This window comes from Hipposideros armiger, unplaced genomic scaffold (genome assembly GCF_001890085.2).
Source record: "Hipposideros armiger isolate ML-2016 unplaced genomic scaffold, ASM189008v1 scaffold_367, whole genome shotgun sequence".
NCBI lineage: Eukaryota > Metazoa > Chordata > Mammalia > Chiroptera > Hipposideridae > Hipposideros > Hipposideros armiger.
This window is the reverse complement of record NW_017731717.1, coordinates 48,353-75,630: the sequence shown is the minus strand read 5'-3', so window position 1 is coordinate 75,630 and position 27,278 is coordinate 48,353. Positions and strand designations below refer to the sequence as shown.

General features: G+C 37.6%; 1 protein-coding gene across 1 annotated transcript in view; it reads left to right on the top strand.

Moving 5' to 3' along the window:
- The window catches only part of NCOA7 (nuclear receptor coactivator 7), a 90,252-nt gene that overhangs the window by 34,141 nt on the left and 28,833 nt on the right, over positions 1–27,278 (top strand). The window contains exons 3-5 of the mRNA XM_019662137.1: positions 16,398–16,618; positions 17,462–17,544; positions 26,732–26,925. Coding sequence (XP_019517682.1) covers positions 16,398–16,618; positions 17,462–17,544; positions 26,732–26,925 — 498 coding nt within the window. The remainder of the gene's footprint in view (positions 1–16,397; positions 16,619–17,461; positions 17,545–26,731; positions 26,926–27,278) is intronic.

Below are 27,278 nucleotides of genomic sequence, written 5' to 3'. Positions count from 1 at the left end.
TTCCTCCTCAGGCCCCTCAGTGAGTTCCTGGGGTAGCTCTAGACCCTCATTATGTGAGGACAGAAAGATTGCCGCAGCTCCAGCTGCATATCTTACTGGGTAGGAAAGAGCAAGAGTGTTTTCTGGTAGCTCATTTAGTCTAACTTAGAGTCTCCCTGTTGAGACTGAGGTGAAAACTCTCACTTGGGAACCGGAGCACGGAGAAGCACACCCTGGCCAGTGGCTGGCTGCCCTCACCAGATCTGGCTGAACAGGACCAGCAGGTTCTGTCTACCCTGGCAGTGGAGTGAGATCCCTGGTCAGCTCTGCGGCAGCCACCAGCCCTGCTCATAGTGGCTCGCTCTTGTCCACTGTCCTGGCAACATCCAGGAGGAGCCTCTTCGGGGAGCTGGACTTCTAGCAGCCCATTTTCTAATGGCATAGATTTGGGGACCTAGAGATTACTTTTGCAGTTGAGCAATTACAGGTGCATTTTGTTTGACAAATCAGATGTTTCTCTGGCCATACAATCCTATTTAAAGATTGAGCAGAGTTTCATTCTGTTTTCATTGCCTGAACACCATAGGCTATTAATAAGAATCATAGATTTGGCTGAGTCCTGGTCTTTGGATGGAGATAGAATTTGGCTAGGAGATTTTGGTCTCTCAGCAGTGAACTGGTGGTGCTCAGCCCATCTCCTTAGTCTTCACAGTAGTACTACCCCCTGAGTCTCTGCTTCAGGGCAGTAAAAAGCAGTGTCGTGGGTTGGGGAGGCACTATTTATTTGCTTCTTTGGAGCCCTGGACTGTATTGTATCAGCATCAGTGCAGTGGCACCATCATTCTATGTGGCAGAAGGAATAACTGGAGATATTTGGGAGGCGCCCGAGGAAGCTCAGCTTTCCACAGATGCTCATCTCAGTACAGTGAGCTCCCCTGCTTTCCTTGAACTTACTTTGGTTTGGAGCAGATAATTTGACTTCCCCGCCTCTGCAAGAATCCGGGTCACCAGACTCTCAGCTGTTGCAAGCCACAAACAAAGGATTTTTCTTAGCAGAGTTGTGTTTTCATCTGGCTCTACTTTCAGCAGATCAGTTACAGCTCAAGCTTGTTTCTTTCTTGTAAGACCTTGTGGAAGTCTAAAAGAAATAGACAATTGACTCCAGAATCCTAAAATTTCTAAGTCCCCTAATAATACAGCATTGATAGACCCATGATCTAGTTTTATGATACAGAAGTCACCCATTTATTGCCACATGATAAAGATGGCCAGCTTCCCAGCTGCCATCCAACCCTAGTTCAGCCAGTCCACATTTGGGGTCATTCACATGTACATTTTCATAATAGGATCTCTTTCTCCTTTGAGGGAGAAGGGTGCCAAGTTACAGAAGATCAAACTAGCCTAGGGAAAAAGAAGGGAGTTGGGGGATTCATTGGCATACATATGTTAAAAGCCCTGAGTTAGATTTTAGATTTGACTTCAGGAATGCCATGATTTGGGGCCCATGTCTTCATGGCTCAGTTTCTCTGAATCTAAGCTTTTCCATTCTTTAGTCTTCTTTCTCAGGTCTTACTTGATAAACACTGCCAGCTCAGGACCTCCCTTGTGCAATGGTAGGCAAATCGAGTGTGTTTACCAGTAGGTCATACAAGATCTGAGACTCATGCTCATTGGACCAGCTTAGAACATGTGCTGGTTCTTGGCATCATTACTGCAGTTGGGCAGCTGTCCAAAGGGGCCTCAGTTCTTTGATTGGACAGACCTGGGTCAAGTATTTTTCATTCCTGCAGCTGGGGTGGAACCCTACCCAGATATGGTATTAAAAATGGGGGAAGGGTATTTCTATTGAAAATTGGCCCTTGATGTCAAAACAAGGAGGAAAAGATTGTAGGGAGGCCAACAAAAGCCCACTACAATTATCTAGCGTGTGTGTCAGACACTGAACTAGGTACTGGAGTTAACATTTAAAAAAAAAAAAAGAATGACATATGCTGAGTCTCAGTGAGTTTGCAGATACTGGAGTGTTTTGAAAGAATTTACAAATATAGTATTCCATCATTGGATGATTTGATGAGATAACTTTTAAGGAGCTTTCTTACCTGAGACTTTATGAGTTATGTGTCTTGGAAAACAAAATGGAGAAGATAATTTATTAGCTTAGGTAGTTATTTTATCATTTTAAATTATTATTTTTTCATTTTAGATTTTTTGGTATTATGACTGCTGTATGTAGCATTCTGAAAACTCAATTCAGTGCTTTCTTTAACATCACAAGTTCCCTAAAACAATATCTGAATATAGAAGAATTAATATATTGATAAAGAGTACCTTATTTTTTTGTGTGTATAGTAATCTTACTAAGGATATAATAGTTGATAAATGCTGATTTTTAGGTTTTGCCCATGCCACTATGAAACTGTACTGTATACATGTGTTAAATATTGAGCTTTGCTTTTTATTGATTGGAGCGTTTTTGCCATAATACATATAAACAGCAATGACATTTCCTTATATTTGACTTTTATTTGAATGAACATACTCCCTGCAGAGTCTCAGTAATAGTTAAAGACATTTTTATTTCCCTCTATCTTATGAAATATTGTTATCATTACATTTGGTTTTCTTCTGAAGCCTTCTTTAATCTCAGCCAAATTAAAGTCCAGCTGAGTTTTCTTATGGCTTAATGCAGGAACATGGAAACCCACAGGAAATTTGGATGACTATTCAAATATTGTAAAAGTTTAAAAGTTTTATAACATGTATTAAAATTAAAAGGAATTCCTGAGATCAGAACATTTAAAACTATGTAAATATTTATGAGAAATTATCTTGCTTTTTATCAACAACTATTGCAACATTAAAAAGAAGGTATACTAAAGTCCAAGTGAAAGTTGCTTGGTAAAGGTTGCTATTGGAGAGGGTGTCTTAATTACTCAGTTAATGGCATAGAATGTACTTTGTTTCACCTCAGTGTATCAAGTGACATATTAGATATGAAGAAGAGTTCATGAAAGGAAAGTCCTGTTCTCTTTTTCTGGGGGGTGCGGGCAAGTGTTCGAGTGGCGAGGGAATTGTGAGATGTGACATAGATCACTCAACTTACAACCAGCCTGCTTTCTCATTCCAGGACTGAAGTTTGTTCACTTCTTGTTTATCTGTTCTTTCATTCGTTCATGCCTCACCTTGTTCCACAAAGATTAGAGGCACCTTATAAAAACTATCCATATGTAACCCATGTATAACCTTGTTTTGGCCCAGTCCCAGCATTAAGTCACATTCAAAGAAATAAGTATGACAGAGATAGTAATTGAAAATAATTCAAGTTATTTACTTTACCTCTCAGAAAACATTTAAGAGGAGAGTAAATGTGTTATATATAACTTTATAAAAAATTATCTTTCCCTATCTCTCGTACCTTTTACATGCTGTCAGCTGTTTCCCTAAACTCACCCTCCTTCTTGAAACCTAACCAAAACTCTCTCCAAATCCAGTCAGTCCTTCTCCTACCCCTTCCCCCCCCTCACCCCACATTTTTAGGTATCTTTTCTTCTGTTTCCCCTCTCACTATATGTCCTTTTCCATTTCTGTCTCCCCCAATTCATTTTTTGCATTTGCGTTAAGAAGTCCAGAAACAGGGAAAGAGAAAAAAGCTGAGAATCACACCCAAAGTTTCCATTAGGTGGTCGCATGGAAATGAGGCTGCAATTATCCATACATTAATATATTCTCTCTTTGTTGCCCTTATAAAACAATTATAAAATGCTAATTAAAAATAGAACTCCAGACCAGGGAACATATAAATTGGGATGAAAAATAGCACATCAAACTGCATGTTACTATTTGTGTAGTTGTCTCAGAAGGACTTTATGGTCAATGATAAAAAGGACTCTTTTCCATAGGTCTTTCTATTCATGAGTAGAGCACATACCTGCTCCCCAGGCGACAAAGCCCTTCCTAGCCCTGGACTTAATCATATAGGACTTAATGCCTTTTGTAAAAGGAACAGTAAAAACTGTAGTGGCAGTGTCTTTAACAACATCAATAAAAGCAATTTATTGAAAAGAGAGGGTGACACGAACGAATGACTCAGTAAAAGACGTTCTGCAGCGGGCCAACACAATGTGGCCCAAGACTGCAGCTTTCTGATGACCTGAATTGGCCCAAGAATAAAACTTTATGCTGTGTGGAGCAAAGTAATGCAAACAGTGACCTTAGAGACCAAAGCGGTGATGTAAATGAATGGGTGATAAGTTCTAGCTGCCAGCCTCAGGCCCCGGGGCAGTGTGGGAAGGATTTCTCAGGGACTGGTGAATGGACCTCACATGCCCTTTTGGAGGAGGGGCTCTGCTGTTGCTCAATTCCATCCTGCTCTGCCATTGGGGGGGTTCTAGACCAGTGCCGTTATGTCTTCTCATTCTTCAAGGTGAGGCTTTTTATGTGAGTCCAGATTTTTATGTGAAACGTCCCCATTTAAATGCTTATCATTCAGTCATTTGAATTTTTACAACGTGCTCATGGGCCAAGCAGTAGGCCTTCAGTCATCCATCTTTGATCAGAGAAAAAAGGTGGCCTGCATGTTTTTTGTAGAAGTCTTTATCAATCTCACTTCCATCTTCTCCGCTGTACTGAAGATTGGTCCTCTGGTAAAGTCTACAATCTGGTATTCTCAGATTCTCCAAAACCAGCTGGGTGTCTAGCCATGCAATTCAATTCTGACACTAACTGCCTGGAGTTAGTGTCAGACTCCACAGGTTTAAGGGCTCAGACCCTCAAGACAGCCCTCATTTCAGATGCTAGTCATAAGTGCTGGGCCCCCTGTTAACTCGTATTTCTGTGTGAATTGGCTACAAATTTGGAAATTCCCACAATTCCTTTCTCAGATTCAAATTCACTAGAATGACCGACAGGACTAACGAAAACACTTTACATATTCATACCCATGTATTATAAAGGTTTAATACATGCATACCCATGTATTATGAAGGTTTAACTCGGGAACAGCCCAGTGGAAGAGATATACAGGGCAAAGTGTAGGGTGGGAATGTGCAGCGCTTCCAAGACCTCTCTGGGCACTTCACCCTTCTATACCTCAATGTGTTCACCAACCTGGAAGCTCTCTGAACCTTGTCATGTCAGGGTTTTTATGGGGGTTTCATTGTATAGGCAAGATTGAGTTCAGTCACGAACAACCAATGATTTAATCACTGTCTAGCCTCTCTCACCTTCGGAGGTTTGGAGGTGTGCTGAATATTCTAAGCTTCTAATCAAGGTTTGGTGTCTCTGGTGGTCGGCCTCTATCCCCAAGTTATCTAGGTTCCTTTTCCCCTGCACTCTCTCCCCCTCCCCCTGCCCAGCTCCCCCACTCCCCCCTCAAAGAGTCATCTCATAGCATATAAAAGACATTCTTATAATTTAGGAGATTCCAAATGTTCTAGGAACTCTGTGCCAGAAACCAGGGCATGGGAGGGGGAGGGGCAAAGATCAAATATGTATTTATTATACCACAGGTGTTCCTTTTGGTTGGTTAGGAGCAAACTAGTGTATTTGAGAGATGACCACTGACGAGGCTTTTTGAGGAGCCCAATCAAGACTCCCATGTGGTTAGATAGCACTAGTAATGGGCCCTCAGATATTTGAAAGCAGGGCCAGGATGTTTCTTCAAAAACCTATTTTTGGTTCACCCTTACACATGAATGAATTGCCCACCCCAGAATTCTACACTAATTTCAGAAGGGAAAAATTTTAAAATAAGTATTGCTAGTCTCCTACCCCTGAATCCTGTTTTTGCGCAATGTCACTTCACAAGGATATGGCCAGTATATATCAATTAAAAGAATACCTCTAAGAAATTGAATGAACATATTGGATGTAAACCAACTAAATTGTAGGCATCTGCCAAAATAATTTTAAAAATTTTATACCTGATATTAGATTATTTTTTCTGAAAGTAATAGAGGACAAGTTATGAGGCCATCTCTAGTTTATGACATTGAAATAACATCATAAAAGGGTATGTCTAAAATTGTTCAAAAGCAGTTAAAATTATTAGAATATATTTTAAAAGTTGGGAGGAGGGAGATAAGTTGAGTTAGAGCATATTCTAATTTTATGCCATTCATAATTGTTTTCTGTCAACAGGCCATTTATGCGGATCATAAATGTTATGTTTCACTAGGCTTTCAGGAGAGCATTAATTTATATACTAAACTGATAATTTTCAGGATTGTATTTTTTTAGCTTTTATTTTCCTCCATTCTCCTATAGTTTAAGCAGTTAACAGGGAATTAGGTTAAAATCTGAGAACAAAATTCCTGGCATCATTGTATTTCTGCTTGAAAAGATTTAAGACAGCTATGCAAATGTCTTTAAGAAATCGCAATTTTCCTGTTTCTCCAGAAGAATTGTGTCCCTGAAATATATTGCTATTATATTGAAGTATTATGTCATTGAAATGTATCTCAATGCCATTTTCCGTAAAAGTTATTTGGGAGTTTGAGCATATGATTCATTTTGAGTAGAATGTATGTTTTTAAAAATTAACTGAACAACAACAAAAAAAGATTTCTGGGCACACTAAGGAACTCTAATGAAAGAAAAAAATATATTTGGAAGACTTCCTTGGCTTTGTAAGTGATCATGTAAACAGTGAATAGCAGATTTAAGGGAAGAGTGAAGTAATCAGATTTAAAAATGAGATTTAACCTTTTAGAAATCCTGTTAAAAATTTCCTTCCAATATCCCCACCTCCAAGAGGCTGTTTTGAGGTCACCCAACATAAAACAAAAATTCAGTATCTGTGATACTTACATTGCACCTTGAGATTTCAGTATAGTCCTAAATAAACTTATTTTTCTTTAGAAATATGTATTTACTGCAAGTCACTGCCAGCAGTGAACTTTATTTTTTTAAATTGGGGAACAGTGTGTTTTTCCAGGACCCGTCAGCTCCAAGTCAGATAGTTCTTTCAGTCTAGTTGTGGAGGGTGTAGCTCAGTGGCCCACACTGGGATCCAACTGGCAACCTTGGTGTTCTGAGCACTGCGTTCTAACCAACTGAGCTAACCTGTCGTCCAGCAGTGAACTTTTTAAAGATACATAGATAATGCATTGTATAGACATAGTAATGATTTGTACATGAAACACTAAGATCCTATAGTGATATGATGCTTAGTTTACAATTATTTATAACACAAAAGCTAATTTACCCAGTGTGGAAGACTGAATAATGGCCCCCAAAGATGTCCAGGTCCTAATTCCTGGACCTGTAAATGTTACCTTATATGGCAGAAGAATTCTCGAAAATATGATTGAGTTCAGGATCTTGAGAGTACCTTGAATTTTCTAGATGGGCTTCTAAATGCGATCTCAGTTGCCATATAAGGAGACTGAGATTTGACTACAGAGAGAAAGGCAGCATGACATTGAAGACAGATACTATGCTGCTGGCTTCAAGATGGAGGAAGGGACCACAGGAATGCAGTTCTGGAAGCTGGAAAAGGCAAGAAAAGAACCTGTGCAGGTGGTATGGCCCTGCCACTGATTTCAGACAGCTGACTTCTACACTGAGAAAATAAATGTGCGTTGTTTTAAGCCACCAAATTTGTGACAATTTGTTATAGTAGCCATAGGAAACTAATGTAGCCAGTTAGTTTATCTATGATTAGATTAAATAAATCACATATGGAATACCAGTGCAAAGCAAAAGAGAATAAAGATCTTTCAAGTACTTTATACTTCTTAACATGTCTATTTGTACATTTTGATTAACTTCTGTATTGCTATGTTTATTAGCTTATTCATGGATGATAAGCAGTAAAATTCCTAATATTTAAATGCCATATTTGTAGGACTTTGCTGATTCCTCTTAGCACAACACAGTTTTCGAATCACCTGGAAGAAGTTTCCTGTTCTGGTTCCCTTCCTCAGTGTATAGCTGAGGCCCATGTTACGTTTGTCGGTGCCATTGCTTTCCCTATAGCTTTTTCAGGCTGTGAGTCAGCCTCCTGACTTTTAGAAAAGGGAACCAGACTCCCACACGGCAATCTATATGCCACAAAAGCCAGTCTTGTTTCATCAAGAGAAAGACAAACTGTGGAGAAAGACAAACATTCTCCACAGTGTGCATCCATTTTGTGGCAGTGCCTCTTTCATCCTGGTACTGAGGGGAACATGTCAGGTTCTCTGACATGTCCCGTATGAACCCCCCCGCAAGGCTCCTCTGACAGTGTGAGAGTTTGCACCTGCCCTTTGATGACCAGTGTCCCTTAAAAGTTAACCCAATCACTGTTTTAATAGCAAAAATAAATTGTTAAAAAGGGAAAATGTTGTGGTTTGTCCTTGACTGGCATTCTGTTTAGTGGTCTTTATTAGAATTAGTTGTTTCTTGAGGTCAGGGGAAATTCCATTTCTGTGTTCACCTACATGGCTGTATCACTATTGAACTCAAAGCCAAAGGATCTGTTGTTCTAACTGCATTGATTTTTTTTTTTTTTGAACGAGAGTATTTGCACTGTAACTGGTAAATTCTGTTAGGGGTGAAAACCTTATTATCAAAATTAGATAAAGTTAAAAAGAATGCACACCTCAAAGGGTGGCACTAAAGTCAAGTATATCTACATATTTTTCAATGATCACTTCTAAACTTTTTGTTTTATTTGATCATAATTCCAAGAGAAAATTTTCATCAAATGATATATATTTTTAAAACTTTTCCCCCCACTGGCTTTAAGTTTGGTTTTATTTGGCATATATTACAATTGGGAATTTGCAGTGGAAACTGAAAACCAACCTTTTATTTGTGAAATCTACAAAATGAAATGGAATACCAGAAGTGATGTTCTCCTATAAATAATAAATAGCTTTGTACCGGTGACTAAATTCATAGCTGAGTTAAATAAAATTAATATTTATTTACAGTGAGAAAAATGTGAACACATAATATCTAGAATTTATCAAATGCCTTTTTTGTTGTATTATACGGCTCTGTATGTTACCTCATTTACTTGGATCCTGAGAAATCCCTCAGGAAGGACAACAGCTACAGCACAAAGAAGTAGTCACTTCTGGGTATTCAGCTCTTACTGTGAACCAGGCACAGATTGTGTTTAATAGTAAAAGTAAGCTTTCTGTGCACTATTTAGTTTGTCGCAGAAACCCACCTGAGGCTATTACTTCCCTTTTAAGGCCAAGGAATGTGAGCATTAGATTTGGTCACTTGCCCAAGGTTCAAATGCAGATGTTTCTGGCCCAAATGCCAATCTCATTCCATGGCTACACCCCATTTCCCTGAGTCTGGCAGGAGTCAGGTTTAGACAACCAGGAAAAAACAGCCTAGACTCTGAAGGTCAGAACAATATAATGACAAGGTTGCAGTGGAACAGCCAAGAACGAGAATCCAGAGGTCTCCTGAGGGTGACAGACCAGCTCTGTCTGATAAGGAAGGGAGTGGACTGCAGTGCAGGAATTCGCTGTGATAGCTGGGCTCCAGAGAAAGAATAAACACTAGCAGAAACTTAGAGACTGTTGCCATAGCTGCAGATAAATTTAACTTTTACAAATGTATCGGTGTTGTGATTACAAAAGTAACACATGCTTGCTGTACAAATATGTCAACACTATCAAATTATATAAATGTAAAGTAAAATTACCCCTCTTCTCTCTCCTTGCCTATTGACCAACCAACCATTTTCTACACCTATATATCTAAACCCGTGTGCATATATGTTTAAATGGATACACACACACACACACACACACACCCCCACACTCACACACATACACACACGGGTTTAGATATATAGGTATATTAGCGTTGGAGGCTTCTGCTTTATTTTTTTTGTTTTAGTCCACAAATATTGGGTCGCACTATAACACTATTCTACTTTTTTCATAAAATAATGTTATGTCTACATCTTTTATGTTAGCTCTCATTTTTACATCTTTTATGTTAGCACTCATTTTTCTTGTTAAAAAACAAAATTCAATGGAGCATATTGTAAAGATCTTACTGGCTTTATTCCATGATTCATGAGTTAGGCAGCATCCCATCTAGCAGATAAAAAGGCGCTCTGAGGAGCTGTAGAAAATGAGATTTCTACAGGCAGGAGGGAGCAGGAACAGGGAAGCTACACTAGGGCGAAAGAGCTGGTGGGTTATTGCAAGACTACTTTCCTTTAGGGAATGGCAGGGGTCCATGAGCAGATTACCTAGCTAGAGCTGATCGGGGGTGNGGGGGGTGGTATTCTGATTGGCTTACTATCCACTTCTGGAGTGGAAACTAATTAGGTATTAAAACTCAGTTTGGTGATGTGGGGCTTAGCATAAGTAACTCCATTTGGGGCCTGTTATTTTGTTTTTAACATCCTACAGAGGTGATTCTGGGGAGAAAGATTTGTATTAAAAAAGACTGTATTGGGGGTGAGTGAAATGGGTGAAGGTGGTCAAAAGGTACAAACCTCCAGTTTACTGGGAGCTTGAAATAAGTCATAGGGATCTAATGGACAGCATGGTGACTATAGTTAATAATACTGTGTTGTATATTTGAACACAAATACTGTGTTGTTATTGAGAAAGTAGTTCTTCAAAGTTTACATCACAACAAAAAAATTGTAACTATATGTGGTGATGGATGTTAGCTAGACTTATTGTAGTCATTTAACAACATATAGAAATATCAAATCATGTTGTATACCTGAAATTGATGTTATATGCCAGTTATATCAATAAAAAACATGCAAGGCTATTACAAGTGGTTTTGGAGTTTAGAACTTCAGTCTGACCCACTTGAGTACTTTTAGTGATGGGCAGTTCACTAGTTTGTGAAGCAGCCAGTTCCATTATTGGATTGCTCTGTTACAAAGTTATATTGGACTCATGTTTATTCCTCTATGACTTCCTCTCATTCATTAATATGTTCTCTGGAGTGCCATAGATCAAATCTCTTCCCCTCTTGACCTATAACTGGATGAAATGAGACACAAAGGAGGAAGGGTATGCTTAAGGAAATAAAAAAAACAAAAAACTAAACAATGAAAAGACTATATTGCCCTCATGGTGTGTCAGTCATAGAGCAGTGCTTTCTTGCCTTTTTTTTTTTTTTTTAACATCCTTTGTATATGAATGGTGTTCTCTCTCGGCCTCTCCAGATCTGGGAGCTCTGTAGTAGAAGGAAAACATAATCAGAAATGAGGAGCACAGGGAAGTGCACGCTCTTGGGAAGGTTTAGTTTTGATATTAAATATTTTTTTTTACCTCAAAATAGCTTTCACGCATTTCCTAATCTTAGCCCACGTGTAACTGTTAATGCCAGATAGACCTTGAAAGCCGTGCCAGCGTTTTGCTTTTGTTTACCTTAGAAGTTCTGGAGACTATATCATATTTCCAAAGAAGGTAAGAGCTGCTTACACAGAGAGCCAAGCCTCAAAACCTCAATCTTTCCTTCCTGTGAGCGGGCTCTCCATTGAAACCCACTAGATTGCCAGGTCCTTCTCCCCTAAATAGTTCATAGTATTCCCAAAGTCCAGGGGATTTTAGTGTAAAGTCAAGATATACGTATATACGAGGCCATAGGACACATTTAGGAGAAGTCCTAGGAGGCCCTGTGGCCATTGGCTTAAACTTTGTTGTGAATTCCTGCTCCACAACTTAACTATGCCCTGTGACTTTAGGAAATGGCCCTAATTTGGCTCAGCCTTTTCCCTTTCTTATCTGTAACATGGAGATAAGATTTCCTACCTTGTTGGGCTTTTGTGAGGCTAGGGTAATATTTGTAAAGTACATAGCACAGCACCTCAGCCTGGGGCCAACACAGAGTAGTTGCTGTTTAGAAGAAAGTTCTTCCAAACTTTTCATAATCTCTTTTAAAAAGTAAAGCTCAATTTCTAAAATTTGTCAAGCTAAATTATTATAGTAGGAAGGAGACTTCAAAGACTAAATACTTAAAAATTATTTTTTTTACTATTATACATACTATAAAATCCAAAAGGTACAAGAAAGTACACAGTGAAAAGTATTTTTTTTTACTCTCTTTCCCCCCAGCTACTAGCTTTGACTTGCTGGAAACACATTTTTTTGTGTACCTTGTAGACATATTCTATGCATATACTCAGTGAGTTTTAAATATTAAATGATCTCTATCTTCACCCTTCCCTCTCTCGTCTGGTGATAGTAGGGCTAACTGTTGAATCAGTAGCTCTAGGTCGGGACTGTCTCGTCCTTTCTGTGATAGTGGAAGTATTCTGTTACGTGTGTTGTCCAGTACAGGACGCACTAGGAAATCAGTCTGTTGAGCTCTTGAAATGTATGCCTCTTGCAACTGAAGAACTGAATTTAACATTTCTGTTTAATTTTCATTAAATTTAATAAGCACAGGTGGCTGGCTAGTAAGTAGCCACCATATTGGAAAATGCCATGCTAGGTATTTATGTCTGTGGCACTTTCTACAGAAACATGTGGACTTCAAACGGTGGAATTAAGGAAAGGAGTCATATAGAATCACTAATTTAATATTAATTAAAGAAGTCTATAGTTTAATACATTTTTAGTGACATGTGGCTAATTGATTTTCTCTTTAAATAAATTTCTAAGTGAGAAGGTGATGGGAGTTTATTTTTGAGAACAATGCCGCTACTCAGAGAAAGCTGCAAAATGGCGTATTAGTAGGAGAGCACTGGCTACGACAGCAGATCTCAGCCAAATTAGAGCATAGCCTCATTTATCTATTCATTTATTCAAGAAATATTTATTGAGTGCGGAAATGTGTATCATGCATAGTCCCTGGGAGTACGGTGTGTAACAAAACCTAGACAATTCCCTACTTTCATGAAGCTTTGACTGTGCTAATGAAAGCCTCCTCTCATCATTTGGTGCCGTTTTGTGTTGCGTTCCACTAGATATCAGCGAGGAACAGAAGAGACCTCTGCAGAGACAAAGAAAGGAACTGGCTCAAGGCCCTGGCATTGGTTGCTGCTGTAAAATTTCTTTTAGTGAAGGAAAAAGCTTCAGAGGAAAACAGTTCATTCCGCTACTAAAAATGCTTTCTTTAGCATTATCACCTTATTTATTTCTTCAGTCAGCTAACTCTGGGTTGGGATACTAGTAGGGGGGAAAGTGAAGTATGTGTGTGTCCCTACAAGTACACACAATGTTAATGTAAGAAAGCCAAGAGATTCCAGAATAAGCCCTTTAATATTCCTTTATGGGAAGGTAGAATTAAGAGGCTCAGAATCAGGATGAGCCGTTACTGCCTCATTTTTCTGCCCTTGGGGAAGGTCTCAATAGTGTACTTTCCCTATCTTCTGGCTTTTACATTCTTTCCTTAAAAGAGTGATTGCTTCTTAATAGTAGCATTTTATTTGATTTGTTTCATTCTTTTTCCTCTTTTACATTTTCAAAATTTTCTAGTATGAACATGTATCATGTCCATAATAATGCAAAGAATGATGTTATATTGTAAAGAATAGTCCAGTTAGAGACATGGTGAAAGCCTAAAATGATTTGACAAGAGTAGAGCTCAAGAAGAGAAGGTGAATTTGAGAGGGAGAGATTTAGGAAATAGAATTGACAGGGCTTGGTTACAATAGTGAGAGGAGATTGACCAATAAGCACTTGCTTTATGTAATTGTGATCTCTTTTAAAGAAGATAAATGCAGCATCACAAAATAAAGGTGGATTTTTTTGGACTTGTATTCACCGCAGTCAAATGTTAAACATGTCTCATTATTTACAACTACTCATCTGTTTAAGATGATTTGCCAAGTGTTTTTTTTGTTTGTTTTCTTTAGTCCCCAATATAAATGAGCGAACATTTGGGGTCATTAAAAAAGCTTAAGTGAAATAAGGGGAGTTTATTTTCTTGTATAACCTTTTGTTCTCAGTTTACCTTAATTTAGTGATAACAAAACCCTATTGTGAGAATGTCTTAACCATGACATATATATTGACTTGAAGAACAAAAGAGAAGGCCTAAAAAATAAAAAGCCCTTAAAACTGAATGTTCCAAGAGCATGAACTATATGCCACATTCATCAGACTGGCAGTCGTTCTCTCTTAGAAAAGGTGTTAAAAATGTATTTCCATGCTTTGGAGGAAGGATTTTACAGTGGGCTTCTAGAACTCACCTTTGATGTGCAGTTTTAGGATCAGAATGTCCCAGTTTTGTTGATAACCTCCAGAGAAACAAATTCTCGTGAGTACTCTATTCAAAACAAAAGATGTAGCTGATTGTAAAATTAGTGAAGTATTAAATTGTACTCTGTTTTCTGTGAAATGAGTTAGGTATTGCTATTTTCTAGCATTTTTTTCTGAAGTAACTATGTTTGGCTATATGCATCGACAATAATGGGTCTGTGTGGAAAAATGGGAAAATGAATACAACGATTTATTCCATTTTGTTATTTCCACATGTGAAAACCAGTCCCTAATGAGATGTCCCCAAACAGTGCTGCTATTCATCAAAACATGTGCCCTAGTTCCGAGTGAGTTTAATTATCGTGGGGACAGTGAAATGAGGACATTCAAGTCAACTTAAAATAGAAAAATTTAGAAGATTAAGAAGCAACATATCTCAGGGAGCATAGAACTCATTTTTGATGTATCTTTATTCTCCAAGAAGGAATAATTTTTGGAAGTGGGCAGTAAGGTTCATCTCTAGTGTGTTTTTTGATAAGCCAATATATCAGAATGAGATCAGCGCATCCTTTGGGATACAGAAATCTGCACTTTGCATAAACCTTCCTAAGTAAAGAGCTGATCTGTATGCAATCTAGGTTACTGCATATTAATTTCAGCCTCATACAGAAATCTTGATCGAGAGAGAAATTGTTTTATTAGGAGCATTATCTGACTCAATTTTGCAAAGAGCCACCTACTCTTTTACCAGAAAAAAAAAAACTTTAAAATTTGAGGATAGAAAATAAAATGTGTTTACTAATATAATTCCTTTCTGTGAGTCTCCAATTTTGCTTGATTTGTGGTTTTGTTTGCTTTGTTTTTTTTTAACAAGTAAACATAAAAAGATAGTTAAACTAAGAGATGGGGAGTAGATTCATCTATGGTTTTTTTTCTAGCTATCCTTTCTTCTAGGACCATATGTCATTTATTAGACAATGAAAGTCTAAGAACTTGGCTGCTCAGTTCAATGAATGACAGCCTAGTTAAAATATTTTGTTAGAATATGAGACGTTTATTTCAAAAGTTGAAAGTATTATATACTTTACATGTTTAGCTCTCATGTCATTATATGATTGTATTAGGGGATATTTTGCTATTTCTGTTCATTTGTGTTCTATGTTGACACATATTATCTCAATTGATCCTAATAAAAGACCCTGTTAGGTAGCTAAGCCTCAGCGAGGGGCCTCTCGAGACTGTTAAATTGATTTGTCCAACATCACAGAGCAAAGCAGTATAAAAGTAAACCTTAGTTCCTATATTACCCTACTGTTATTTTCCTTCCCAAACATTTTCTTATCATTGTCCAACATCAAATTGTAAAGATGCTCAAAAAAGCAAAGGAAATAGACATGTGATAGAGAAAGCTGACTGTGCCTAGATAGGAAGGGGGCAAAGGAATCCTAAGAAATACTTACATATGAGCAGACCACACACAGTAGAGGCCAAGTCCTTTTTTTTCACATTCTGGTATGGTAAAATTCTTAAGGACTAGTAAGCTCAGAGTGACATGTCGATTAATTAGAGTGATACATCAATTGGAAAATATTTTGAGTTACTGAATTCCAGTGAATTATGATAAATTTAGTCTCTTACACATCTTTGACTCAGGAATACAGAATTGAAAACATCAAATATGTTAGCTAATGTGTCAGTTATTACTAATCCTATGATAACCATCTATTGTCATCATAGCATCTTCTGCCTCAGGAAATACAGCCCTTTCTTCAGTACTACTGTCATTCGTGTAAAGGAAAATAGTTACTTAGACCTAAACCAGTTCACACCTTGCCAAACCTTTATACTCAGCGTGTGAGCCAATTATAAAGGATTTGTTTTTACAGATGTGTTTGCCCAGCAGTCCAAAGGTACCACTGAAAACCAGAAACAGTTAAAAAAAAAAAAGTAACACTTTAAACATGTCAATATATTTGGGTAACTATATCTTGACAGAAAATACTCAACATTTAATAGCCTATAGATTTTCCTCAGGTCTAGAGCATTTCCCATAAATTTTCTCGGACATTAGTGGTGAGGATATAAAATTGAGGAAAGGCCACAGGTCTCCATGAAAGAATTTTTAAATGATTAGGAAAGAAAAATATAACAGGAAAATGTAGTTAACAATAATATAAAGAAAGTATTTTCTATATCAGTTAATTGATTTCTCAAAGCCAAACAGCATGAATTTAATATAACTCCTGACAAATCATTTCTCCAACATTTTGCCCTTTTTTGTTCTCATTCTAGATTGAAAAAGAAAAAACAAGCCAAACAAAATGTAGAGACAGCCTCAGCTATAGCTACAAGGACTCACACTGGAAAAGAAGATACTAATACAGTCATTTTAGAACAAGACAAGTGCAGCAATGCTGTGGAAGAGGAATATATTACTGATGAGAAAAAAAAGAGAAAAAATAATCAGTTGAAGGAGATCAGACGTACAGAACTAAAGAGATATTATAGTATTGGTGAGTATTGGCAATATTATATAACTTTTATTTTTAAAATCTGTAGTAATTTTTAAGACTGTAATTTGTAACTGATCATCATAACAGTAAGTTTATTGAGCAGCTATTATGAGCCAGTGGCCCTTGCTTTATATACATAATCTTGTGTAAAGGGATGAAAATGAAATAATGTTGGCGTGTCTCGTTCAACTTTGTATTCCCAGCATCTATCACAGTACCTTGCAGGTAGTGTGTGCTAATAAATATTTATCAAATGAAAGGTCACTCTTCCTGTGGGAGAAACATTTTTCTTAATTTATATAGGCATATCTATAACAGTATTTATAGAAATGTCTGCACCGGTGGCATCAGCTAGGCAGCAGAAAATGGATGGAGATATGGCCTAGCATCTGCAGGGAAAGACAACTTGGGAGTTTTAGTGAAGGGGAATCTTAAAATGAGTCTAGTGTTCTATAGTTTCTCAGAATAGTCATTGCATCTGAAACTGCATTAGCAGAAGTGGCATATCTATTATAGCAAGATGGAAGTGATAAGCTTGCTTTACTTGGATCATACATCTCACACCTACGGCTCCCGTCACATGCAGGCCCGGAGTATGTTCAAAAGAGAATGCAAAGAAAGGGAACCATGAATCAAAACTCGATTTGGTATACAGGTTACAGTATACTCACGGTTGCTAGGCTAAGAGAGAGAAGACGGAGGGGTCTCTGAGAACATGCTGCAATACAGCACATGAATCATGGCCTTGTAGAAGACACTTCCTCCAGAGGGCCTCAAACTTGGGTCCTGGTTAAAGTTACCAGGAGACCGATTTTTGCCTCCATATTTAATATAACTTAACAGCGCTCATCAAAGATAAAATGGGCTGCCATAGGGGTGGTAATAAGCGCGGCTTTGCTGACATTGCTCCAACAGAGGCAGATGAGGTATCTAGCAGAAAGCGTGTGATTTCTAGCAATCCAGAGGGCTAGTGTGATTATATTGTGTATTACATAGCTTAATGGACACTTTCCCTCTCAAGCCATTCACTGTTTTATAAAAAGCTGAAACTGTCAACCTATTGAAAGACACTTCTGTGCGATTAATAAACTTCCTCTTAAAATTTAAAGTGTTGAGTGTGATCCCTTATTTCCAAAAAGAGGAAGAGGATTAAGGAAAATTGCACTGTACATCTTGTTTTACGTGTGACTTGTACACATTGGACATTTGAACATGTGTGGTTTGTATAGTTGTGCAGTTTAAAATATTGTCTTTTTCCATCTTACTTTAAATGCTGTTGCTTAAGAAGTATTTTAAAGTGGAAACATTTAGCTCTGTAGGCTTCCCCTAAAGGAGACTGATGGTCATATCCACTGAGGTTTCTTTTTAGTGGTGATGCTATACTCACTGTGGGTGCTGCATTGGGATAGCTTTTTAATGTGGTGCTTCTGGTGCATGTGTAATGCTCTGAGTCTGAAACAATACCCTTTACTCTACTCTTTACCTCACTCTTACTTGACTTCACAAAATCAGCACAAGCATCATTTCTTCCACGAAGCCCCCCATCCCTGCCCAGGTTAGACTTCCCTTCTTCATTGTCATCATGGATTTATTTATCTGCTTGTGTATTTATAGGCTGTTGTGACTTGAACCCTGTATTATTAGCTTTACGTAATATCTATAGCACTATAGGTGCTCTTCAGATGTGCACTGAGTGGATAAATTAATCCACAGATGAATGAAGACTGTTTTGATTTGTTTGAGTTTCATGGAAATTCTGGAAGGATATATATATAGGTGACAGTACAATAGTTGGGTCAGAATTAGCCTGTGATTTTATTATGCCATCATAGCTTTTCATCTTCTCTCAAGAATGGCAATGATAGCCAATGGTCAGAGGTTTGGGGCATTTCCTTAGGAGAACCCAGTGCTTACGTAGGTAAAACTACTAGGTGGGCCTTTGAATTCCAGGGTTCCTTGTTCCTTTTTCACATCTGACTCTAGCAGACAAACCCATCTTGGCAGTTTTGCTAGATCTCACAGGGCTGACGGTGTATTCCTGGATTCCTATCCTAGGATGTTGTTCTGTACCACTAGGTGGAGCATGAAACCAAGTGAAGGGTACTTGCCCAGGCAACTGCTTTCCGTGGCTCTAGTCTGGGGAGAAGTCACCAAAATGGGAGGATCCAGTCTGCGGCAATAAGGATTTGGAATTTATCCTGTAGTCAGTGGGGGAACTCTGTTAACTCTTTGTTTTAAGATAAATCTAAGGACAGTGGGTGAAAGTGAGCTGCTGGTGGGCAACTGGGCAGATGAGATAGGGCACCCTGAGGAGAGATTTTGCTCAGAGAAACGGCAGTGTTTAGTGACTAAATGTAGTGTGTGAGGGAGAAAAAGAGCAGTCAAGAATTTTCAATCTAGAAAACTCAGGAAGGAGAAAAGAAGATAATGAATTTGTATTGAGATGTTTTTGAGGTGCCAAGTGGATTAGCCTAGAGGAGCCTAGATGTCAGGGGAAAAGGCCTGGAAATTGCTACTTTTCAGATAAGAGGTAAATGCATTAGTGTAAAAGAAGTCATCCAGATAATACAGAGTCCAAACAAAAAGTTAATGGATAACAAATGATAATAAATTTGTAGAGAAACAAACTAGAAGGATCTATAACAGTATGTTGACAACTGTTTTCTCTGGGTACAGAAATTGCAAGGGAGAGTTGGCTTTTCTTTTCTTTTTTTTTTTTGCATATTACATGTTTTATAGCTAGTTTTAATATTAATCAGAAAATATAGAGAACTGAATAATAGAGTAAACCCAAGGGCTTTGCAAAAACAATGTTAAGACAAATGTACAGTTCTATAATCAATATAAAAGAAAATACTTTCTGTAACTATTTTCACATTTATAACATTACCAATCTGATCAAAGGAAGCATACTTTGATAAAGTAATGTTTTTACTTGTGATTTATCTGTGTACCATGTAAGTCTTGGGTAATAATTGATTGCTATTTTCTGACACTTAGAGGGACACAACAGTTAAGATGTTATTAAAAGATGGAGTCACTAGAATTGCCTCAATGTAACAAAATGGTGCCTGTTCTAAAAATGTGTGGCCATTGGCTGTAAATCAGAGGTTTCGACTCCCCCCTCCTTGGGTTTGATGCACTTGCTAGACTGACTCACAGAACTCACAGAAAGATGTTACTTACTAGATTACCAGTTTATTATGAAAGGAACAGACATTTGGAACAGATGCACAGGGCTGTCAAGGTATGCAGAGCTTCTAGGCCCTCTCCAGGTGTGACCCTGCCTTGTGTTCACCAACCTGGAAGTTCCCCAAACCCTAACCTCTTGGATTTTTATGGAGGCTTCATTATAAAGTCGTGACTGCTTAAATCATTGGCCATTGGGGATTGATTCACCCTCCAACCTCTGTCCCCTCTCTGGAGGTCCGGCAGTGGGCTGAAAGTTCCAACCCTCTACCATAGGGTTGGTTCCACTGGCAACAAGCTGCCATCATCCCTAGGGGTTTTCCAAAAGTCACCTTATTAACATAACAAAAGACACATTAATCATTCTCAACACTAAGGAAATTTTAAGGCTTTGGGGAGCTGTGAGTCAGCAATTGTGGATGAAGGCCAAATATACATGAGAAATATATTTTGGTCATCTGAATGACCAAATCTGAATCACAATATCACAATTTCCTATCTGTCATTTTTCTTTGTTTCACATAACAAGTTCAGGAAACCAAAGTTATGTAATTTTGATAAATTATTTCCTAAACATAAAAGTATGTCAAGCCACAAACATATAATAGTATTGTTCTTCTATTCAGAAATAATGATCAAACAGAATATAAAGACTTCAGGGGTTTGGGTGTAAAATAAATTGAAATTATTAGTATGGAAATAATTAGGTTTGGGCTTTTGGGGACCATCAGGGAAGTCTTAATAATGTTTAAGTGTAGCCATACCATGAAAACCTAGGTGGTGAACAGGACAAACTTAGTGAGTTCCCCCAAGATGTACAGAAATGTTGCAGAAGAAATGCAAGTGATGAGAGAAGATGACGGATATGAGAGGCTTGAATGAAGAGTCTAAGAATAAAAGTTGTTCTTAGTGAAGAGGTCAGAACAGTGGGAAGGGAAGCAGTAGTCCGCCATAATATAAGAAGAATGCTTTCTTGAGCTGAAACTCATACCTTACTTTAGAAATCAAAAGAACTCACCATATCTAGGCAGAATTAAGGGAAAAACTCAAGCACTTAGATAAACTGGCAAATGTTTACAGGCATGGATAAATGATGAAAAAAAAAAAAACCCTTTACCTACAAAGGAGCAAAGAAGAGAGTCAGGCAGAGACTTCTCCACAGCAGTGAACAGCAGAGGAATTAAATCGTTTTCAGAGTTGTGAAGTGAAAGTTGTTTTTTAGGCTCAAAGGCATCAGGACCTTCTCAGACATACAAGGTCTTAGGAAACATGCCTTTAGTGTCATACCATTTCCTGAAACAAAGCGACTGAGAGGGAGAGAGCTGTTCCTTTCTGAGACATGCCAAAATCCAGGCCTCACGAATGAAAATGTCATTTTTATAAAAGAATTGGTCGTGAGTGTTGCAACTAACTTAACATAAAATTAAAAATACATAATTATTGTAAATATGGCTATAAACATGAGCATAAAAAGGCACCATAATTCTTTCTTTCCAGCTATGTTGAGATATAATTGACATAACACTGCGTACGTTTAAGGTTTACAGTGTGTTGATTTGATGCACGCTCTTGCACGCGTATTGCAAAATGATGACCACCACAGCTTTAGCTAACACCTCCCTCGGCTCACGTAACTACCATTCCTTTTTTGTGGTGAGGACATCTAAGAGCTACTCTCTTAGCAACTTTCAAGTATATATTACAGTATTATTAACTATGATCACCATGCTGTATATTAGATCCTCAGAACTTATTCATCTGGTAACTGGAAGTTTGTACTCTTTGACAAATATCTCCCCATTTCTCCCGCCCCCTGCCCCTGGTGGCCTGGTTGTGACGGCACCAGCTTTCACTCAAGGGATGCTCCTTCCATTTCTTCTCACGACTCCAGCACTCCCATTAATAACAAAGTATATTGTAATAATTTCTTGTCATTGCTAGAACAAAAAGTACAGCCACTGAACCAAACAGCCATGTCTAAAAAAACCTGTTATACTAGATGCTTGAGCTCAGAGCCTAGTCCCATTATAATTATAGTTGTTTGCATAATGCAAATCTTATTCGCTAATCTGTCCTGTTATATCACAGTCTTATTATGAAAAGTCTCACTGAAAGAGAAATGCCCAAATGTGGTTTGGGCTGAGGGAAGGACAATAGATTACACTAAATAAATGGTCAGTGATTTTTCAGGTTAAGTGATTTTGAAAAATCAAATTAGAAGTGAACTGGGGAAGGTGCACAGGAAAAACAGTCTAAAACATTGATGGTGGGAGAGTCACGCGGTCAAATCTTTTTGGAAGGCAGTTTGGCCATTGTTCTCAAGAGCCTTATCTTTTGCATACCCTTTGCCTCAACAATTCTGTTTGCAGAGATGCTCCCTAAGAAAACAGTCATGAGCATGAGAGAAGATTTAACTATAGTGGCTATCATTGCAGTGTTTGAAATAGTGGGAGAATCAAAATAACATAAATCACATAAAATGAAACACTATGTGCCATTATTAAATGATGTAGAAAAACAATGAGAAATTTTCACAAAATATAGTTACAGTAGACAAGCAGGATGGCAATGTGATTCCATTTTTTGTTTAGAAAAATAACTCCGTGCATACAAATCGGGGGATGGATTGCTGCTGGAACTAAAGTCACCAGATTGCAAACATTAGTTTTCTCTGAGGTAAGGTGGGTGATTGGTATTTTCTTTTTTTTGTTCAACTGTATGTTTAAATGACCACATATTGTTTTGATTTGTGTAGAAAGGGTCTTTATATTTTCTATATTTTTTTCTAACATTGAAACTTACCCAGTTAGGTCCTCGATCTATTTATAAAAAGAAAACAGCCATTTTGAATGAGCTTTGAGACTGGGAAAGAGAGTAGGAAAAGAGAAGCAACATCAGGCCTGAAGAAGAACAGAAAGAACCTATTTTGGAAGAGTGTCTCCTATGGGCTAGATGCTTTATTTCACGATTGAATCTACTACTCATCATGGTGTACTGCAGGTGGTAGTGGCCTATATTACAAATGAAAAAACCTAGAAGCTGAGTGACTCAGGAAGACCCCACTACAGATCACCATGAGGCGGGGATTCAAGCCCAGCTCTCTGGCCCCAAAGCCTGAGTGAAGCCATCGTCCATCATTCTTCTTTCCTGGAATCAACTCTGAGAGAAAAATAAGGCAAACATTAAATAAAATTTTAATGTCTTCTCCACTGCCCCAAGAACATGTTGTTTCTTAGTAAGGAAGAAAAATTTGACCATATGTAGAGTTTCATTTCCCCTGAGCTATAATTTGAATGAAGATGAGGTTGAAATTTCTCTCTGGGCTTAACTACTTGACCTGGTCATATACATAGTTATATTCAAAATACTCCTTGGTTTTATGACTAATATAAGTCAGAAGCTGACAGCACAACTGAAATAATCTGTTTCCTCAGATGCAGAGTGAGAAGAGTCCATTCATTTCACAAATACTTGAGGGCCTGCTCAGTGCTGAGGGTGGTACTGGGCTCTGAGGTAAAGCATTCCATGACAGATAACTCACCTGCCCTTCTTGCAGTATAGATTTTACTTAAATGTGACTCATTCTAGTGAAGGATTATATTGCCGGTGATGTGCTCAAAGGAAGGAAAATAACTTCTACTGCTTGACATTTTCCTTTATGTCAACAGATGATAAAACAATGGAGTTCACATTGAGTACAGAGTTAATTTTTCCCCATGTCCCCTCCCTCTCCATGCTCAGGAGATGGAAACTCCTCATGACACACTTTAAAAAATTTTACTGTAACAGTTTATAGTATTCCAGAAATTTCCCTTAAAATGCTAAATAATAATATTGAATATTTTAGACGCACCCTTGACAAAGTCAGGCTATTAATTTGAGATGTGTGCATCACTGATAGAGAAGACGTTATTTCTTTAAGCAAATACAAGTTCTATATTTTCTTCAAAGACACTTATGACTTTATTTTTTACCATTAAATATTGAATCCATCCACATTGATTTGAGAGTGATCTAGATTTTTCTCCAAATCTTAGCCAGTGTTTACCCAGCATCACTTAATAATAATCCTTAAGGTTTCCTGAGTTCTTAGTTCTCACACTGCGGAGTGCTTGACCCGAAAAGAATTGCCTTAGTTAATCCTGACAGGAACTCGCTGGAGATGTCCAGCTGGTATTCCCATTTTACACACTGGGAAACTGTCTTTCATAAGTAACTTTTCTTGTCCAAGGTCACTCAGTGAGCTAAGGGCAGACCAGGAGTCTCATTCATTCTGTCTACTGCCAAAGCCTCCCTTCTAACGTGAAGTTACATGACATTTATGGGAAAAGCCAGACTTTTCTTACTAGTTTATAAAGCCACTTTTATTTTACACTAACTTTCTTCAGCTCTGATTTTCAGTTATTTCACCACAAGCTTTTAATTGCTATACCTCAGTAATCATGTATTTTAATATCAGTACAGTGGTGCTACCCTCATTTCTCTTTAAAAAATTTTCTTTTTGTATAGTCTTATGTATTTATATTTCTAGATAAACCTGGTTTTCGATTTGGCATGTTTCCCTTTTCCAAATTAAAAAATAAAAATTTGATTTGAAATTGCATTTAATTTAAACATTAAGAGAAAGTGAAATATTTACAAAAATGAGATTTCCTATTTAGGAACATTATATGTACCTCCCCTTATTCAATCTAACATTCATATACTTCAGTAAACCTTCAAATTTTCTTTATATGTATCTTGCCATCATCTTGTTATATTTATTCTTAGATATTTTCTAGTTTGATAACAGTGTGCCTGGGACTTTTTTTGAAAATATTGCTATTGTTAAGTGTAAAATACTATGTCTAGCCACCTTACTGAACAATGTGATAATTTCTGGATTTTTTTTATGATGTTGGTTCTTTAGACAATTCATCTGCTAATAATCAAATTTTCATTTCTTTTCAGTATTTAAAACTCTTCTTATCTGTTGCTTTGACTAGAGATTCTAGAACAAAGTTAAGTTTAAACCGTGATCATAGGAATTCTTGTATTTATATTGGTTTGTGTTTTACTTTTAATATTTGCTTGTGGTTTCTGATATAAGGGCTCATCTGAGTTTATACAGGTATGCTTTAGGAGAGTTTAGAGTAGTGCTTAATTTCTAAAGAAACCATTGATGGACAAGGGGACATCTATAGTGCACCCTGCACAGGTGTGGCCTTGGTGTGCTGTGAAAGACGACCGCCTATGAATGGCTGGGATTCCCTCTTCAGACTCGGGGATTCCAAACTGTCTCCATTATGTTTGTAGTGTTTCTGCTGTCCTGTCTCCACTACAAAGTTTATTTTTATGACCTGAAATACTTGTGGTTTATCCTTGCATTACATTAGATTAGTCTCTGTTGTAATTCAGTGGAGTGGCAGATTTTATGCCCAGAAGTCTTAAAAGCTTTCCTGGAATTGCTCTCAGGCACTTGGCTTCCACAGAACAATAGGAATAAAAGGAGTGGGGTAAAGCCCGAGCAGTGCCTATGGGTGTCTCTCCCACTGCACACCCTGGAATCTTCTGCAAAGCTAGGGCGGGGGCCTCACTAGTGCCTTAGTTCAGGCTGCTTTTAGGGAATTAACGAGCAACTGTGCCCCTGGAAATGACATCATGAAGCCATTCAGTTTTCATTCCCACAGAAAATTGCTTCTGATATACATCCTTTAGGGCTCCCTTTTTCAGAAGCATATTTCTAATGAATATCAAAGAGTAAGTAAAAGTTTTTCATTGTGTTAAGGGAAGTTCACTCCTATTCTTAGTTGTCTAACAGTTTTGTTTTTTTTATTTTGTTCTTTTTAAAAAATACAATGCCTGCTTAATTTCATCAAATGTTTTTTTTAAGCATGTATCAAAGTGATCAGATATGATTTTTCTCCTTTAAACAAAACATCTATCATGTTAATGTTATATCACTCCTGTATTTATGGAATAAATCCTTTTTGCTTATGGTATATAATTGTTTTAACACCTTACTGTGTTCAGATGGAGATTTACTTATGTTTACTGCATTGTTACTTGTACTAATAGCATTTGTTAAGCACATACTCTGAGCCAGGCTCTGAGATAAACACTGTGTCCAACATCTCATTTAATCTTTTGAACAACATTATGAGATAGTTCTTCATTTTACCGATAAGGACATGGAGGCACAAAGATTTCAAGTAACTTGCTTCACATCACACAGCTGTGAGAATGCCTCAGGGCTGCTAGCCGAACCCAGCTCATTTGACTCCCCAAATCAAATTATGATCAGAATGATGTTTGGTGACATAAGGCAGGTGACACATGACCTGATTTTATGGTTAATGTCATCAAACTGTCAAAGCCAAACTATCAGTTCCCCAGTATATGGGATATACCTGTCGTTGGAAACAGACTGTCCTGTTTAGAAATCAGGGTGCACCTTTCTTAGAAAGATCTAAAGAGACCCAGACAATTTTTGCCTCTCCAAATCCCCCTCATTTGGATGCCAAGGGTATCATCTTTCCTTTTAGACAAGATGTTGAAGGCCTTGTGCTGCCAGCCTTGTGTACCCCATTCAGATGGGTCTTATAACAGAGGTGGAAGGACGGGAGAGAACTGATTATTCGAGGGGAGTAAAGGAAAAAGGGGACACACACCCACACCAAGTAAGTGTAAGGTCAGTGCAGATTTGGTCATGATACAATTTTTTTTTTTTNTGAAATTGAAAATAAAGGAGCCCAGAAATGAAAAACATTTAAAACATGATTCCTTAAGAATTGTGAATGTATTCACTGTATTTCATGATACAACTAGATATATGTATTGCTTTTTTATTCATTCGTATCACAAATAGATTAATGTTGTCTGTCAACAGGAAGTTTTGTTTTGCTTTGCTTTATATACTGAATCTTGTTTGTTGGCTTATTCTAGGCTGGAAGCCAGGATACCCTAAACTCCATAGCACTGAAGTTTAACATCACTCCCAATAAATTAGTGGAACTGAATAAACTTTTCACACACACTATTGTTCCAGGCCAGGTAATGATTTTGTTGTTGAATATTTCTTTAGAAATTTTGTATTTATCTTTTATTGCCATTTTTAATGCCTCACTATTAATGTCACAGTATTATCATCAGTGATAATGTACATTGTTCAGTCTTTCATGTCCTTAGATGCAGGAATTCTGAGAGCATCCTAGTATATATGAACTGCTCAGAGATGATTAACAGTTTATTTACCTATTTACAACATTTATGTTGTAGGTGTTTCCTAGGGCATCAAGAGAAGTTAAATTAACGTGACTATTTTCTCTGTAGAATATACCACACAGTATTCTTAGAATGTTTAATTTAGAATTGCAGGTTTCAGTTTAGTCCACTCCTGGGGTACATTATGGCCATTGTTTTATTTTAAATTAGGCAGAATTTTTGTGGTTTTTGTTTTGATTTGATACCATTTTGACAAAAATATTCAATT